Below are 17,447 nucleotides of genomic sequence, written 5' to 3'. Positions count from 1 at the left end.
CTCATCCATAGCCAAGGGTGGCCACAGAGTATTCATTAAAAATGGCATGTGCAACTTCAAGGAACTATTCTTAAAGGGAAATCCTTCCTTTTCCTTCTCTCCTCCTCCTGCTTAGATTGTAGATGTGTTGGCTAAAGGACAAGGAGACATTCTGGGCCATAAAGTGGAAGCTACATGTTAAGGTTGTAGATTATAATAAAATAAAAAGATCTTGATCTTTAATGTTTGTGGTGCTGGCATCCCAGACCTGGATACCCTAAGAGTATGGGAGAAGGAAATAAACTTTGTTAAGTTCTTGTTATTTGTGGATTTGTTACTAATGTAATCCTAAGGTAAAACCAAACAACTGAGAAGATGTGTTCTGTAGTGTAAAGATAAGAGTATAAATGACTATTTGGTTCAGCCTTCTGAACACACAATCTGGTCATTCAGCTTCTGCCCAAACATTTCTTTACAAACATTTCTTCTTTCATTTTTTGATACATCTTTCCTAAAATTTTCCTTACATTGACTTAAAATATTTAATCTTTACCATATTTTTATCCTTGAAATAGATAAATTTCCCTTTCACATAACAGTCTGTCAACATATTTTCCTTGCATAATATATTATGCATATACTAAAGATTTATTTATTTATTCATGAGAGACACAGAGAGTGAGGCAGAGACACAGGCAGAGGGAGAAGCAGGCTCCATGCAGGGAATCCGATGTGGGACCTGATCCCAGGACCCTGGGATCACAACCTGAGCCAAAGGCAGACACTCAACTGCTGAGCCACCCAGGCATACCTAGCTTTTTTTTTTTTTTTAAATCATATGTTGTCCAATTTATCCACTAGCCCACTAACTTTATGTCACAATGGAATCAGAATGCCTTCTACAGCTAGACCACTGAGAAACAAGGTTAACCAGGTTGGAGCTAAGTGCATACCTACAGAAATCTTCATCTGAGTGGTTAATCCAAGTCAGTTTGTTTGTTTGTTTGTTTGTTTGTTTTTTAAAGATTTATTTATTCAGAGAGACAGAGGCAGAGACAGGCTGAGGGAGAAGCAGGCTCCATGCAGGAAGCCCGACGCGGGACTCGATCCCGGGTCTCCAGGATCACACTGGCTGCAGGCGGCACTAAACCCCTGTGTCACCGGGGCTGCCCAATCCAAGTTAGTTTTTGACATGAACTTCAAATAATGAAATGGGGGGGATCCCTGGGTGGCTTAGTGGTTTAACGCCTGCCTTCGACCCAGGGCATGATCCTGGAGACCTGGGATCGAGTACCGTGTTGGGCTCCTGCTTGGAGCCTGCTTCTCCCTCTGCCTGTGTCTCTGCCTCTCTCTCTCTCTCTCTGTTTCTCTCATGAATAAATAAATAAAATCTTTAAAAAAAAAAAAAAACAAATAATGAAATGGTGCTAAATCATTTCCCTGACTTTGGGGTACTTCATGGAGAGGAAAAAAACTTTTGGGGATCTAGAAATATTCAGTGAATCTGAACCTGGGTTTTACTTAGAATTGATGAAAGATTTGTAAAAAATTTTTTTGAAAAACAACAAAATGCTGATGGTTCTCAGGCTGGACTATGGAAACTTGAATCATTGTATTCTTTTTTCTATTTTGGTCTGTTTAGAAATTCCATTTGATGAGATGATTCTACTTTAATTAGTTTAGTTTTCTGAAAGTACCTAGTAACCTACCAAAGACTTACCTATTCGGTGGTAATAAGGGGTAAGAACCGAGGCTTTTACACAATTGGTTCCTCCTAGCACCTCTGCTAACATTTTATAAATCTGCTTTTGTGCTCCATTCATGCTGCCAATATCTTTATGAAAATAAAAATAATTAGTTCACATAAAAGAAGTTCATCAGTTTCAAATAAGAACCCAGTTCTACAGACTGAAAAATAAAGATTAATATTTTCAACAAAAGCTTCAATATAATACCATACTCAATGATATTAAATTCAGAACAATATAAGTTCTGTGCTCTCTACCAAAGAGTAATTAGTGTCCTAAATATTAAGGAGTTCTTATAACACAAATCCCCACCTATAAAATGGTTCTATCAAACAGGTCATGGCATCCTCAGTAACTCTGGTGTCATGGTTGGGCATAACAAGGTACTAACTAATAATTCCCTTTAGAATTAAATTTTGCTGTCTAACCCAAAGAAAACTCAAACCTTTGTTATACTGTTGTTGACAGAAGCGGTCATGAAACCATGGAATCTGATACTCAGGGCACTCCAAGCAGACTGCTCTATTTAATTCCATAAGACGAAACTGGACTCTCCTATTTAGAGATGAACATAAAACTGAAATCAAAAATAAAATATTAACGGATTTCGATGGGTTGGACATAAAAAAGACAATCAATTTTTTTCACATTCATTTATCCCTATTATTTGTTAGTACTGTCATTCTCATAAAACCATTTGATTTGCACACACATGCTTTATATTAAGTTACTCAGTGGCATGATTAGGACCAACTCTTATGTTGTTTTCACTAATCATGAATATTAGAACTATATTTTTAAAAATACTACCAAAGAATTTTCATTGACTTAATATTCCACATTTAGGTATCTATCCTAAAGAAACAAAGGTGCGGTCAATGATTCATGTATAAAAATCATTATTTATAATGAAGAATTGGAAACAACTTACATGATAACAAATGCTATTACATTCATATCATAGATTATATAGACACTAAAATAATCATGATATCAAAAAATATTTAATGGCTGTTCAAAATATAGCTTGATGACAAAAGGCAACATATAAAAGTGAATATGCTAATAATCCAAAATTTATGTTAGAATACATCTAGGCATATAAACATACACATAAGAATAAGAGAGAGATAGAAAAGAAAGATATGCTCCAAAATATGACTGAAAGGGTAGTTTCACTTGGTGGTAAAATTATGAATAATCTTTTAATTTCTGTTTTATACTTTTCTTTCTATGTTTTCCAAATTTTCTACAAGAAGCAGGAAATACTTTCATAAACAAATAAAAATAAATATATATATATTAACATTTAAATGCTTCAGTATAGGTGAGTTGAAACTTGAATAAAAAGTGTAAGTAATAATTTAGTGTAGATACATACGTTCAAGTTGAGAATCCATTTTGGACAAGAATTTGATATTAAAAATTGCCTTCAGCAGATCTTCCGGAAAATATCCAAGTGCAGCCAAAGAGAAACCAAGAAACACTAACATGGGAGGCTCCAATCCACCTAAAACAAAATTAAGATTAAAAAAAATTATAACATACAGCCACCTCAGATGTACATAACCACACACGTTATTCAGGTCAAACCAGGTTTGAAAAAAACCATACAAACATAGCCTTGACAAAACTAATCTATACTGTTACAAGTCAGAAGAGTGGTGAAGTGCTTACCTTTGGGTGAGAGTAGAGTAGGAAAGGGGGACAGGAGAGGAGGACACTGTGGTAATACTGTCTCTTCACATGAGTACTGATTCCTTGGGTGATTCTCTTTATATAAATTCATACTATGTGCTAAGGATATGTGAATATTCCTGTATTATTATTTTACTTCCATAAAAAGTTTTAAAAATTGCTTTGAAAAGATAAAGAATTCGAAACAAAAGGTCAGTAGTATATGTAATAAGTGGTCCTAGTCTCTGTATTGATGATAACAATATAATAGAGCTCAGGTGTGTTAGGTATCATTCTAAGCATTTACATATATTAACTCATTGAAATCTCATCTCAGTATACAGTAGGAACAATTATTATCTCTGCTTTGAAAATAAGTATACAGAGGCACAGAGAAGTTAAATGACTTGCCTGAAGTCACACAGTTAGCAAGTGGACAGTGAGGTTTAACCCAGAGACCCCAGCTCCAGAGCCTGGACTACTACTCTGTGCTGCTGTGTAGGGATCTCAAATATCCAGGCTGAGTGTAGACACACATATGAAGCTCAGGTTTCAAATAGCACCTTCTCCCTACCCGTCACCCAACAGCAGGCACATGTCCCAGAGTACAAGATTGAGGTTATTTAGCTAATTTGCCTCGTCTAAGAGATAGTTCCGATGAGAAGGAAGGGGTCCCTACTGGTAGCAATATTCTTAGAAAGGACAAAAAAAAATGTTAAATCTTTCCTTTTGGATTTTTTGCAGAGTTATTTAATAAATCAAGATCAAGTCATAAATGAGTTTAACAGTGGCCTGTCAAAACTAATACTTAATCAAAATAAAGAAAAATATTATGCCATTATTTAAAATTTTACTTATAAAGGTCTCCAAGAATTTTCCAAACATTCTCTTAGTAAGTCTTAAAAAAAATCAAAGCTGCATTGCTCAATCTTTCTTCTCTTAAACTCTATTTTTTTTAAAAAAAAGGACATATTTTCATTTCCTTCTGGTTGTTGACACAAGACTGAACAAGCAGGAAAGCACACTCTTTTTTTTCTTTTTTAGGATTTTATTTATTTATGAGAGAGAGAGAGAGAGAGGCAGAGACACAGGCAGAGGGAGAAGCAGGCTCCATGCAGGGAGCCTGACATGGGACTCGATCTCAGGTCTCCAGGATCACGCCCTGGGCTGAAGGCGGCGCTAAACGGTTGAGCCACCCAGGCTATCTAGGAAAGCACAGTCTTAAGTCTGTTTCAAGTCTTCTCTTTCTGCATATTGTTATGTTACTAAAAAAGTATATATATAAGGCCACACATGCATAAGCCCCACTCACGACTAAGTGTAAACATACCACAGCAGCCTGTTTTACTTGTCTGTTCCCAAAGTAGTATCAGACATGGTTATAATATTATGGTATCAGTCAATGGCAGGGAAAAGTAAAAAAAAAACAAAAAACCCAACAGACTATCAGAGACTAAGGAGGTATCAACCTAATACAATGAGTGGGTGCTGGGTTCAAAATAAACACTCTAGAAGGTATTTTTGAGACTAATGAGGGAGATTTAAACCTGGACTGTATATTAGGTATTATGAGTACTAATTTTCTTAGGTATGACAACAGTACTGTGGTGATATAAGAGGTCATTATTCTTAGGAGTTGCATGCATAACCAATACACCTACAGTCACGATGCCTACAACTTACTGTGAAGTGGCTCTGAAAAAAATAAGAGAGCAAGAGAAACAAACAGCAAAGCAAACACAACAAAATGTCAACAATTACTGAGTTTTCCTGGTGAGTATGTTGGTGCTCTTTGATTTTTTTTTTCCATTTTTTCTTTAAGCTTGATATTTTTCATAATAAAAATGTTCCAAAAATGGGTATAAACTTTTTTTAGGTCTAGAACTCATGGCCATTATCATTATCCCTTAAACAAGAGATATCTCTTAACACAGTGACAATGAAAAAAAAAAAAAAAAAGCCACAGTGACAATGGTATCTTCCAACCTGCTTATTCAATATATTACCAAACAATATACCTACTTAAGTAAGAATTCAGGTGTTGAATGCAAATCCTGAAAAATTCATCATTTTGAGGTGGATCATAGTTCAAGGCGCTAAATGGAAGAATAATACCAAGAATCTCAAAAGGGTGGATCTGTATAAACACAACAAAATGTTATAGTTTAAACTTTAGTAAAATAGAACAAAAATTTACCTAATTATTATTTTGAGTAGAAATCTTTTTCTAACATGCCTAGAGTAAAATGATAAATGCATCACTACCGATTACTTCTCCCACCCTGCTGTAATCTACTTAGTCCCACCACTAGCTCCTAGTAACTCTAAGTATCAATGCAGAAAAAAATTAACCAGAAAATCTGCAAATCAGTTTTATTAGGTGTAAAATCCTGTTCCAGAATTCATTAGTCATTAAAATTAATAGGAAATAGTATTACTAATTTCCACATCAGTGCATTTTATAGAGTCATCATATAATCAAGTTAGTTTATAATATCAGGATATTTCTTTCATTCATTCATTTTTTAAAATTTCACTATTCACTCATTTGTCTAAAACTTAATGATTGCCAGGTACTACACTAAGCAAATAAGACAGATTTTTATTTTAATTTGGGAAATATACTGTCTTCTAAGTAAAAGCCTTATCCTGATATAGATTTTATAAGTGAGCTTCTTCTCACATAATAGAAAAAGTATTTTACAAGTAAGTTACAGAAATACATTTGTAAGAAGACACATTGACAATTTAAGAATACAGAAGTCAGTGTACACCTTTTTTCCTTCATTTTTCACATTTATCTCACACTTTTAAATGTAGTCGTTCCTAGATAGTAAAAGTAATATCACAGGATTATAGAAAAGAAAAAAAAATCATGCATACTCCATTTCCTTAATACAATCAAGTATATCCTTCTAAACAATGAATTTTGACTACAGATCTTAAAAATATTATAATAAACCAAAAGATGACTGCTATACTCCCCAGACCTACACTGCTGGAGGAAAAAACTTTAGAGGAGGAACAAACTGTTGAATCAGACACCAGAACTTAATTTTTAAAATTCAAATTCCAGGAGCACCTGGGTGGTTCAATCAGTTAAGCATTTGCCTTCACAGCTCAGGTCATGAACCCAGGGTCCTGGGATCCAGCCCAACGCTGGACTCTCTACTCAGTGGGGAGTCTGATTCTCCCTCTTCCTCTGCCCCTCACCCCCACCCCTGCTGAGGCTTGCATGCATGCTCTCTCTCTCTCTCCCCCCCAAATAAAATATTTGAAATAATAAAGAATAATAAAATTCAAATTCCAATTAATTCTCAAAGTACTTTGATAAACATTTATGCTTTTAGAAGTTGACAAGTATATAAAATTTAATTTTACCTTTTCAATCTGCTGAACAACCACTGAGGCTATCCTATCAAGTAGCAAAGTATTGAGGTAGTTTGTTCTAGAAATAAAAGATGCAATCTCTGCAACATTTTTGGAATTAATTTCATCCATCAAACGCAGTAAAGTAGCAACTGTTTCTTCAAGAAGTGACTCAGTAAACCAGTCTCCTTTTAAAGATTTAAGTTCTTTCCATAACAGATTCAAACTGTTGCTATTTCGTAGTCTCTGAAGTCCATAGTGATCTAGTTTTTGAAGCAGTTTCAGTTGTTTCCCAGTGGTACTATCCAGATATTTGCGATCATAATGAATCCATCTTAAAACAGATGTGGCAAAACCATTCAGGTCATTTAGGTCACACTGCGGTAAAACTGCTTCAATTTGAGATATCTCCACTTCACATAGGTTAGAAGATGGAAGAATGGAAAGAGCATAGACCAGGATGGCAATCTCACTAGGTATAACACTAATTTTCAAGTACCTAAAAAGGGGAAAAAAAGAAAAGAACAAAATTAATAAATCAGCAAAAAACCCCAAATATAATAAATCAGCAACAAAACAAAAAATAAAGTCTGAATAATAACCATTATTGTAATTAGCAGGTATAGTAGGTTTAAAATACAAGTTAGTTTAAGAAGAGTTATATTCAAAGATTACTGTTCCACAAAGGGTTACTAAAACAAGTCTGGAGATTTTCTAAGGCACATCTCAAATATTTTATGCAAAAATGAAACCACAGGGACATCTGGGTAGCACAGTGGTTGAGCGTCTGCCTTTGGCTCAGGGTGTGATCCTGGGGTCCTGGGATTGAGACCAGCATCAGGCTCTCTGTAGGGAGCCTGCTTATCCCTCTGCCTCTGTCTCTGCCTCTCTCATGAATAAATACATAAAATCCTAAAAATAATTAAAAAAAAGAATTCTATAAAAAAAAAATACAAAAACCAAAACCAAAAATGAAACCACAGTCAGGGTAACCAAAGCAAAGATCAGGGTCAGAACAATATTTCCAGTGCTTTTGCTGGAGACAGATTTTGGGCTGTTTGCTATGACCAGTTAGGAGCTGGTTTGACATAGTACAGGCCCTGCCATACAGCGATCACTGAGTAACACTTCTCATTCCTCTTTCCCAAATTCTCATGGTAACAGTCCCATCCCCAAAGTAAGAGTCTGGCCACCAGGACAGCAGTTGTTAAATTACAAATAAAAAACTGGAAGCTTTTAAAGAATCTTTTGGTTTAGAAGTACCAGGAGAAAAAAATCAAATCTATATTAAAACAAAGTTGTTGAGTTACTTTTTAAAATATTACATTAGCATATTAAAACAATCATAATAGACAATGTGAGCAAAAACTTAAAAAGTAGGGATCCCTGGGTGGTGGAGTGGTTTGGCGCCTGCCTTTGGCCCAGGGCGCGATCCTGGAGACCCGGGATCGAATCCCACATCGGGCTCCCGGTGCATGGAGCCTGCTTCTCCCTCTGCCTGTGTCTCTGCCTCTCTCTCTCTCTCTCTCTGTGACTCTCATAAATAAATAAAAATTAAAAAAAAAAAAAAAAAGAGTTTATGTTTAAAAAAAAAAAACTTAAAAAGTAATTACTTCATTTGATATGGTCAATTCCTGTCTAGGAAACTAGACTAAGAAGATAATCTAAAATGTGAGCAAATGGCAACTATACTTTAATTACAAAAATTTAAAAAAAAATACATAGTATTACAAAGAAAAATAAAATGCTAACAAAGATCTGTGTTATGTATCATATATTTTTACATGGCTAAAATTTGAAAACTAAGGGATCCGTGGGTGGCACAGCAGTTTAGCGCCTGCCTTTGGCCCAAGGCATGATCCTGGAGACTCGGGATCGAATCACACATCGGGCTCCCGGTGCATGGAGTCTGCTTCTCCCTCTGCCTATGTCTCTGCCTCTCTCTCTCTCTCTCCCTCTGTGTGTGACTATCATAAATAAATAAAAAATTTTTTTAAAAATTGAAAACTAAATGTTCAATTAGGAAACACTTAAATGAATTATGGTACAGTTATATGGGTATTATCTAGTTATTAAAAAGATTTACAAATGTTCTAAATGATGTGCGAAAATGCTAAGTGGGTAAGGGTAAGTGGGGAAAAAAGCTACAAAACTGTATTCTCAACTAGGAGAGAAAAAAACATTTATGCACACACGTGTAAGTTAAGAATATATCACAAGTAAATAAACCAAACCACTGCCAGTGGATGAATGAGTTTAGGAATGATTTTTATTTTCTTTTTTATACTTTCTTTTTTTATTCTCCAAAATTTTCAAAATGATTTTTATATAATATTTGGTCCACTGCCTGAGACAAAGTAGGTACCCAATTAGGACTAAATGCATATTTTACTCTTATAACCACAAAAAGATAAATATAGATTTTTATATAAAGAAAGCCCCGTTGGGATTCCTGGGTGGCTCAGCAGTTGAGCGCCTGCCTTTGGCCCTGGGCATGATTCCGGAGTCCCGGGATCGAGTCCCACGTCAGGCTCCCTGCATGGATCCTGCTTCTCTCTCTGCCTGTGTCTCTGCCTCTCTCTCTCTCTGTGTCTCTCATGAATGAATAAATAAAATCTTAAAAAAAAAAAAGAAAAAAAGAAAAAGCCCCCAAAGCTGCATCTATTTGCAGAACTGATCTAGGGGATAGAACTCTCAATATTTGCCAACCTTGCCATACTTGTCTAAAAATAAACCCCCAACGGTACAATCTCTCCAACCTCCACTTGATGTTTTTCCTAGAAACACTTCCTCAAATTCTAAAACTTACATGTGCATGTGTCTTTACTTACAATAGCACCACAGTATGGCTAAATTTAGAAAATAAAAATATGTGAAGTGTTGGCGGGGATACGGAGCAACTGGAATGCTCAGCCCACATTCTGCTGCTGGGAATATAACCTGGTACAACCCCTCTAGAAAACCGTTGTTGTTTTTTTTTTTCTTTTTAAAGTACTGGTTCAGTCAGATTTAATTTTTAAAATGGAACATATCTTACATAAGGATCTTTTTAGAAATGCTATACCTATGTAGTCACTACAGGAGATGCACAGATCTATAACTCATGGGGTAAAAAGTATATAGACAATTTTGTAAGGATTTGAAAAACAATTCAAAAATAGTTTACAAAGAGAATCAGGAGGCAGAAGATGCTTCAAGAGGCATGATACTCAGAAATTGTTATGGAATGCTGGTTCACTTGTATCAATGTAATGTTCCTGGTCAAGATCTACTGATTATGAACATATGTATAACCTATGAACCAACAATTATACTCCTTGGTAAATATCTACAGAAATGCATACATATATTTATTAAAAGACATGTATGAGGATATTCAGAACACAACTACTCATAGTAGCCAAAAACTAGAAATAAGTAAAATATCCATCAACAATAGAGTGAATAAAAGTATTTTTGTTATATCCTTACAAAGAGAATACAATACAGCAAAAATATGGATAAATCTCATGAATGTAACCGTTGAGCAAAAGAAGTCACACACAAAACAGACAAAACTAATCCATGCAGTTGGAACTAGGCCTGGTAGTTAACCTGGGGGATGAGGAGGTAGGTGTATTTTGTGTAGATTACATTTCAAAATGGTAAAATATTAATAATAATAATAAGCCCACATTATTCTAGTATATGAATTCTCTGTTCCCTGGATGGTTTCAAGAGCTACTCATAGGAATAGTTATGTGAATAGTTTAATTAGACCGTGTTCCTTCTAAAGTCTACTTGAGGGCAGCCCTGGTGGCGCAGCGGTTTGGCGCTGCCTGCGGCCTGGGTGTGATCCTGGGGACTCTGGATCGAGTCCTGCGTCGGGCTCCCTGCATGGAGCCTGCTTCTGCCTATGCCTATGCCCCCCGTGTCTCTATGAATAAATAAATAAAATCTTTAAAAAAATAAATAAATAAAGTCTACTTGAGGAGATCCCTGGGTGGCTCAGTAGTTTAGCACCTGCCTTCAGCCCAGGGCCTGATCCTGGAGTCCCGGGATTGAGTCCCACATCGGGCTTCCTGCATGGAGTCTGCTTCTCCCTCTGCCTGTGTCTCTGTCTCTCTCTCTCTATGTCTCTCATGAATAAATAAATAAAATCTCTAAAAAAAAATATGAATGTTATATCCACAGAAAAACAGAAAACGTTAAATTACATAGATAAAATACTTTTTCAATAACATTACCCTTAGATATCTTATTTTAAAAATTACAAATTGGGATCCCTGGGTGGCGCAGCGGTTTGGCGCCTGCCTTTGGCCCAGGGCGCGATCCTGGAGACCCGGGATCGAATCCCACATCGGGCTCCCGGTGCATGGAGCCTGCTTCTCCCTCTGCCTGTGTCTCTGCCTCTCTCTCTCTCACTGTGTGCCTATCATAAATAAATAAAAAAAAATAAATAAATAAAAAAAAAATAAAAATTACAAATTAAAAAATGTAATCTGCTTTGAAACTATCTACATGCTTTAAAACAGGTAAGTAAAAACAAAACAAAACAAAACAAAAAAAACAGGCAAGTAAGCAGACTGAAGGCCCCTAAGTATGAGTGCTCCCAAACAGAGTTTTGTCTTGCTGGGCAGCTCCAATCTTTTCATAGTTATTGTGTTTCTGCAGGAAAGGAAAATGCCTTGGCTTTTACTGTTATTCATGCCCTGGGGAACTCATTACCCTACTAGCTTCATTTCAGAATGTACCAGGCCTGAACACTGACAGAATGGGCACGGGGAGAGATAAATGTGTTAACATTTTAAATAATAAGCCACTTAATTCTGCCTCCAAAAGTTCCAACAACTCTCTATATAATCAAACAAAACAATCATTGAGTTCAGATTATAAAATAAACACTTTGATTTAATCTTACCTAAGCAGTAATTCTCTGAGTTTCACAAAAAGCTCTTTACTTTGAAAATGTAGAAAAGTCAATGTTTGAGTTATCTTCAATAACTCGAATGGTTTATAGTCATCCAAATGTTTATGCAGAATTGAAGCGATTCTAAAAAGGATAAAACATGTATTATAATCAATTCATTCATTCATTTATTAAATATTTACTGAGGAGCTCTTTCATGCCAGACATGTTCTGTGTTGGAGAAACAGCAATGAATGAAATAGGATTTTCTGTTTTTGAAGAGCCATTTCAAGATGGTGATAGAAATGTAAACAATTAAGATAGAATGGTAGAAGAGCTATCTATCAATGAAGTGTGAATGAAATAATATTTAATTATTAATAGTAAGAGGAGAGAAAAGCATAGTTTCACTTTTCTAAATAAAAAAACTCACAGAACAGCCATCAAATTCCATATCTACCATACAAAGAAATCTTTACCAAGAGTTATTAACAATTAGCAAAACTGATTTAATTTTCTTCCTTAATACACTGGCCCTTTAATGGAACTGATTAAAAGCAATAAGAAATGCTAAGAGGGAGTACATTGGAAGAAACAGGGTGGAAGGAATACTTTAAAAAGGAACATACAATAAAAAAAAAAAAAGGAACATACAATAAAACATTAAATATATATAATCTGAACTACGCATTTTTTTCTTCCTAAACTTCATATTAAAAAAGACAATATATGGCAGTATGATTTCAAGTAATAACTGTGGTGTGAAACAGTTCAAGTTCATATAGATGCTCTCCATTTTCCTAGCATCATAATGCTCTACTTGAAAATAACAAAAGCAGCAAATGAAACAAAAAATGCTATAAACAATTTAAAAATCTCTATTTAAAAAAAAACTATTTAGATAATAAACAATGCCTTAAGTGTTAATTCCTTATTTCTTCAAAACTGATTATAGAAAAAAATAATGTATCCTCAATGAAGTTACTTATGAATGACAACTAAATGTAACACCATGAATTTCAGGAAAGACTACTTTTTAATCAGATGTGAATTTCTGCTTTCCATCTCTTCCATTGCACTCATCACTGCCAGGGCTTGCTGGCTGGTTAGCTCCTCTGACATCAATAATATAGTTGATTTAAGTCTAGAAGTAAAGAAAAATATTCTTATGTTGAAAAACATAATGATTAGCTTATAAACAGTTTTTTATTTTTAAATAACAGTTATTAGGTAATTAATAGAAAAGAAATACAAACAAAAACTGAATTCAATATGCAGTATAAATTTTCTCCCCATATAATAGGGGAAAATATAAATATGATTGAACAAAGAAAATATATTGTTTTCATCAAAGGAATTAAGTCTTCACTACAATCAAATCTTAAATTGTCTCTTAAAAAATATAGACAAATGTTTTTTAATTGATGTTCAAATAAGATAAAGTTCTAATATTTATAAAATACAATGATTTAGTGAAATTATTCAGTACTACAGAGTTAAAGAACTAAAAACTGACAGTCAAACAATATTCCAATTATCCTAAAATGATTAAGATCTAATCAGGAAGCCAATATATCTCCATATTAACAAACCTTATCTACTAAATACTTGCTGAAACACTATAAATTTACAAAGATGATCCATTTTGAAACCATCCAAAGTAGTACACTAATACAGGTATCTTATATAACTGTATCTTCTAGAATGATTTATTTTTTAAAAAGATTTTATTTGAGAGAGAGAGAGCACACAAGCAGGGGAAACAGCAGAGAGGGAGAAACAGGCTTCCTGCAGAGCAGGAGTTCGATCCCAGGACCCCAGGATCATGACCTCAGCCAAAGGCAGATGCTTAAATGGCCATCCAGGTGCCCCCTTAGAATAATTTAGAAGGCTAGCCCAAAACATGAAATCTGAAGGTAACAGGATAAATTAATTCTCTATTCATACTGGATATTTCTACACCATCCTTTTCATCAACCTTATCAAACATTTCAAACTCAGCTTCTGCTCAAAGCTTTTCCTAGCCATTTATGTTCACATTTTTCTCTCCTTTTCCTACTGTCTCTATCACTAATTTGAGTACTTATGCATAATGTATTCCAACGTCATGGTATTTAAACATTTTAATTATATATACATTTCTATCCTCCCAATTGGAATTTAAATTCCATAAAGGCAAGGACTCAGTGAAATTCAACTTTTGTACTGCTTTAGCACATGAGATTTCAGTAGTACTTGGTGACCAAAAAAAACAAAAAACAAAAAAACAAAAAAACAAAACTCCAATAAAAGCTTTTTAAGTAATTATCTTGTCTCCAACTTATTATTTTTTAAGATTTTATTTATTCATGACAGACAGTGAGAGAGAGAGAGAAAGAGAGAGGCAGAGACACAGGCAGAGGGAGAAGCAGGCTCCATGCAGGGAGCCTGACATGGGACTCGATCCTGGGACTCCAGGATCACGCCCTGGGCTGAAGGCAGCGCTACACCGCTGAGCCACCCGAGCTGCCCTCTTGTTCCCATCTTGATAGTCTCTTAAAACATATCCTTAAATGTCTTCATATAATTCAAAGGACCCTTAAAAATAAAACTCTCCACGAATCTTTTGCTAACAGAGTAATGATGTAGATACCTCTATTATCCAATTCCTGGAACCCCTGCATAACTGAATCCACTATCATAATTATCTCTTTGCTCATACCTAGTAATCATGTATTAATTTAATCTTTTCCCAGAAGACACGAACAGATATTTCACCAAGGAAGACTACACATGGCCAACAGGCACATGACAAAATGCTCTGCACCACTTGCCATCAGGGAAATACAAATCAAAACCACAGTGAGATACCACTTCACACCAGTGAGAATGGCGAAAATTAACAAGACAGGAAACAATAAATGTTGGAGAGGATGTGGAGAAGGGGGAACCCTCTTACACTGTTGGTGGAAATGCAAGCTGGTTCAGCCACTCTGGAAAACAGTGTGGAGGTTCCTCAAGAAGTTAAAAATAGAACTACCCTAGACCCAGGAATTGCACTACTGGGTATTTACCCCAAAGATACAGATGCAGTGAAACGATGGAACACCTGCACCCCAATGTTCATAGCAGCAATGTCCACAGCAGCCAAACTGTGGAAGGAGCCACGATGACCTTCGATAGATGAATGGATAAAGAAGATGTGGTCTATGTACATAATGGAATATTACTCAGCTATCAGAAAAGTCGAATACCCACCATTTGCTTCGATGTGGGTGGAACTGGAGGGTATTATGCTGAGTGAAGTAAGTCAATCAGAGTAGGACAATCATCATATGGTTTCACTCATATGGGGAATATAAGAAATAGTGAAAGGGATTTTAAGGGAAAGGAGGGGAACTGAGTGGGAAAAATTAGAGAGGGAAACAAACCACAAGAGACTCCTAACTCTGGGAAATGAACAAAGGGTTGCAGAAGGGGAGGTGGGCAGGGGGTTGGGGTAACTGGGTGACGGGCACTGAGGAGGGCACTTGATGAGATGAGCACTGGGTGTTATATTGTATGTTGGCAAATCGAATTTAAGTAAAAACAAATGAAAAAAAAATTAATGTTTGGCCATATTTATATCCCAAACAGTTCTATCTATATCAATATCTGGAAAAACTGGAAATTTTTAAAAGATGAAATTCACTCCAACCTGACAAGAACACATTTACTAAAATACTTAAGAAATGCCTTTGATAACAAACTTGCGGACAACACAGGATAGAATGGTCCATTGTTAGGACTATTATAATTCTAAATATTCTATACCCTCTAACTGGGGGTGGGAAAGTCTTATATCTATGTGTAGAGTCAATCATATGGCCCAGCAGGAAGAGAGAATAGAAACACACACTTGGGTATTCTCCAGAGAAAATCCATCTGCCTCATCCTTTCTTGTGTTGGCCACCACCATGGAGTTATTGGCTTTTTCTGAGAATTTAACAGCAGACCAAGCATTTGAGATGTAAATGATAACAATCAGAGAAATAATCAAGGAGCAGACATAAGAGATTATTCTCTCCTCCAGGGCTACATGGGGTGATATTTGTGCCTTCCAGAAAATAAGAAAAGAATAAGAAAAGTAAAGCATTTTTAGCTAACTTACTGTTTCTTTTCTTCAGGTCCTGCCATGGGTCCCAATGCTACAAAAAGTTTTACAAAGCCATCAGGGTGATCAAACAGAGGAATCATTTCAGTTAGCCTCTTTTTAGCCATTTTAACAAATTCAAAACTATGAAACTGCAGAGAGTGGTACAGACTAAGTATTTTACTGATGCAGTCCAAATCAAGGTGGTTCATATTGCTTAAAAACACTTTATTGCACCTTTCTAATAGTGGGTAATAACTATATTTAATATTTCGAAGAAACTGTACTATTCTTCTTGCAACGTTAACCTGGGAAGAATCTATGGTATCAAAAAGATGTTCTGTTTTGTTCACTAACTGTTGTTGAAATCGTTGTGATGTTAAAGAAGATATGCTGACCATCAATACAGACAAGGATCTACAAAGGAAAAAGATGCAAAGATTTTCACATTATTTAAGAATAAAGAACAATTCTAAGACTAAATGATTAAATATGTAAAAGAACTAGTTAAAATATTATGGGCCTTATACCACAAAAATTTTCCCTAAATATTCTTACTGGACTTGAATGCAGATCTCCTAGTAATCAAATACCTTTAGACTAAAAAAAATTATAATAATATCTTTTATTAAGTATGTATAATATATCATTCTATAGATAACTGCCTTGAACAAAAAAATTAGAGTGACATTCATTCAGAAATCACTTTGGACCAATAGCCCATGAATGCAATATTAAAAGTCTCACTTCATATTTTTGGCAGTAGACTGCACTTTGTTACTCCTTTCTCTGTACATCTGTAACTTACTAATAAAAATCTTGGCAAACTATTTCTCATTAATAAATGACTTCATACTTTTTAATGTCTCATGCTAGTAATATATGACAGTACTGAACATAAGGTAGCATTAATATTTCTTCACTAAAAAAAAACTTTTAAGGAACATAAATCACTCTTCCAAGCATTGAGGGAGACATCAAAATTACAAGGGTGAGGTCCCTGCTTTCAAAAAACAGGTCTTACATAATACAAAAATCAGAAAACTACAAATACAAGAATGCACCCATAATGAATAAGGAATGCAAAATGGAAAAGACATATAACAAATGTTCATGGATGATAATTATAAAACATCTACAGAAAAGATGTAAAAATGTAAATATAAAACTATCACATCCATTAGGATAGAGACTGCATTTATTTTTGTTTCCAAATTTGTTCAATCTCTCCAATAAAATAAATATATTTTAAAAACCCAGTCGTACAATATTTTGATTTCTCTGCTCAAATATTTCATGTTAATATTAAGCAGGATTAATTAGTAACTTAACATTGCTATTTCATGTAACCATAAACCACCCTGAAATGTTTTTTTTTTTTTTTAGTTGTATGTATATTTTTAATTGCAGTTTAGAGTAGGGGAATGTCCGAAGATTTTATTAGATTCTCAAAGGGTCTATAATTTTTTAAAGTTAAAAAAATTTACACTGATCTTTATTATCTCTGCTTTTCCAAGGTACTTTGCCGTTATTTATGTAAAAATATATATAACATAGAATTTACCATTTTAAACATTTTTAAGTGTACAGTTCAGTGGCATTAAGTATATTCACATTATTGTGCAAAGGTCATCACTATCCACCTGCAAATCTTTCCCATCCTCTCAAACTAAAA

The 17,447-nt window shown here is 34.9% G+C and overlaps 1 protein-coding gene across 12 annotated transcripts in view; it reads right to left on the bottom strand.

Moving 5' to 3' along the window:
- The window catches only part of FASTKD1 (FAST kinase domains 1), a 56,160-nt gene that overhangs the window by 10,785 nt on the left and 27,928 nt on the right, over nucleotides 1-17,447 (bottom strand). For 6 of the 12 annotated variants that reach the window (XR_012023931.1, XR_012023932.1, XM_072811312.1 and 3 more), the window contains 9 exons: nucleotides 15,791-16,189; nucleotides 12,695-12,805; nucleotides 11,674-11,805; nucleotides 6,786-7,272; nucleotides 5,427-5,541; nucleotides 3,405-3,524; nucleotides 3,109-3,237; nucleotides 2,173-2,304; nucleotides 1,700-1,813 (listed from right to left, as the gene is read on the bottom strand). Coding sequence is in view for 9 of the 12 variants with exons in the window: in XM_072811312.1 (XP_072667413.1) it covers nucleotides 1,700-1,813; nucleotides 2,173-2,304; nucleotides 3,109-3,237; nucleotides 3,405-3,524; nucleotides 5,427-5,541; nucleotides 6,786-7,272; nucleotides 11,674-11,805; nucleotides 12,695-12,805; nucleotides 15,791-16,189 (1,739 nt within the window). In the remaining 3 variants the exon portion in view is untranslated. Of the gene's footprint in view, nucleotides 1-1,699; nucleotides 1,814-2,172; nucleotides 2,305-3,108; nucleotides 3,238-3,404; nucleotides 3,525-5,426; nucleotides 5,542-6,785; nucleotides 7,273-11,673; nucleotides 11,806-12,694; nucleotides 12,806-15,790; nucleotides 16,190-17,447 lie in introns of those variants that run through there. The other 6 variants (XM_072811315.1, XM_072811313.1, XM_072811314.1 and 3 more) reach the window with 3 other exon arrangements.

Source organism: Canis lupus, chromosome 34 (genome assembly GCF_048164855.1).
Source record: "Canis lupus baileyi chromosome 34, mCanLup2.hap1, whole genome shotgun sequence".
Taxonomy (NCBI): Eukaryota; Metazoa; Chordata; class Mammalia; order Carnivora; family Canidae; genus Canis; species Canis lupus.
Note: the sequence above shows the minus strand (reverse complement) of the source record. Positions and strands in the feature narration are given on the sequence as shown.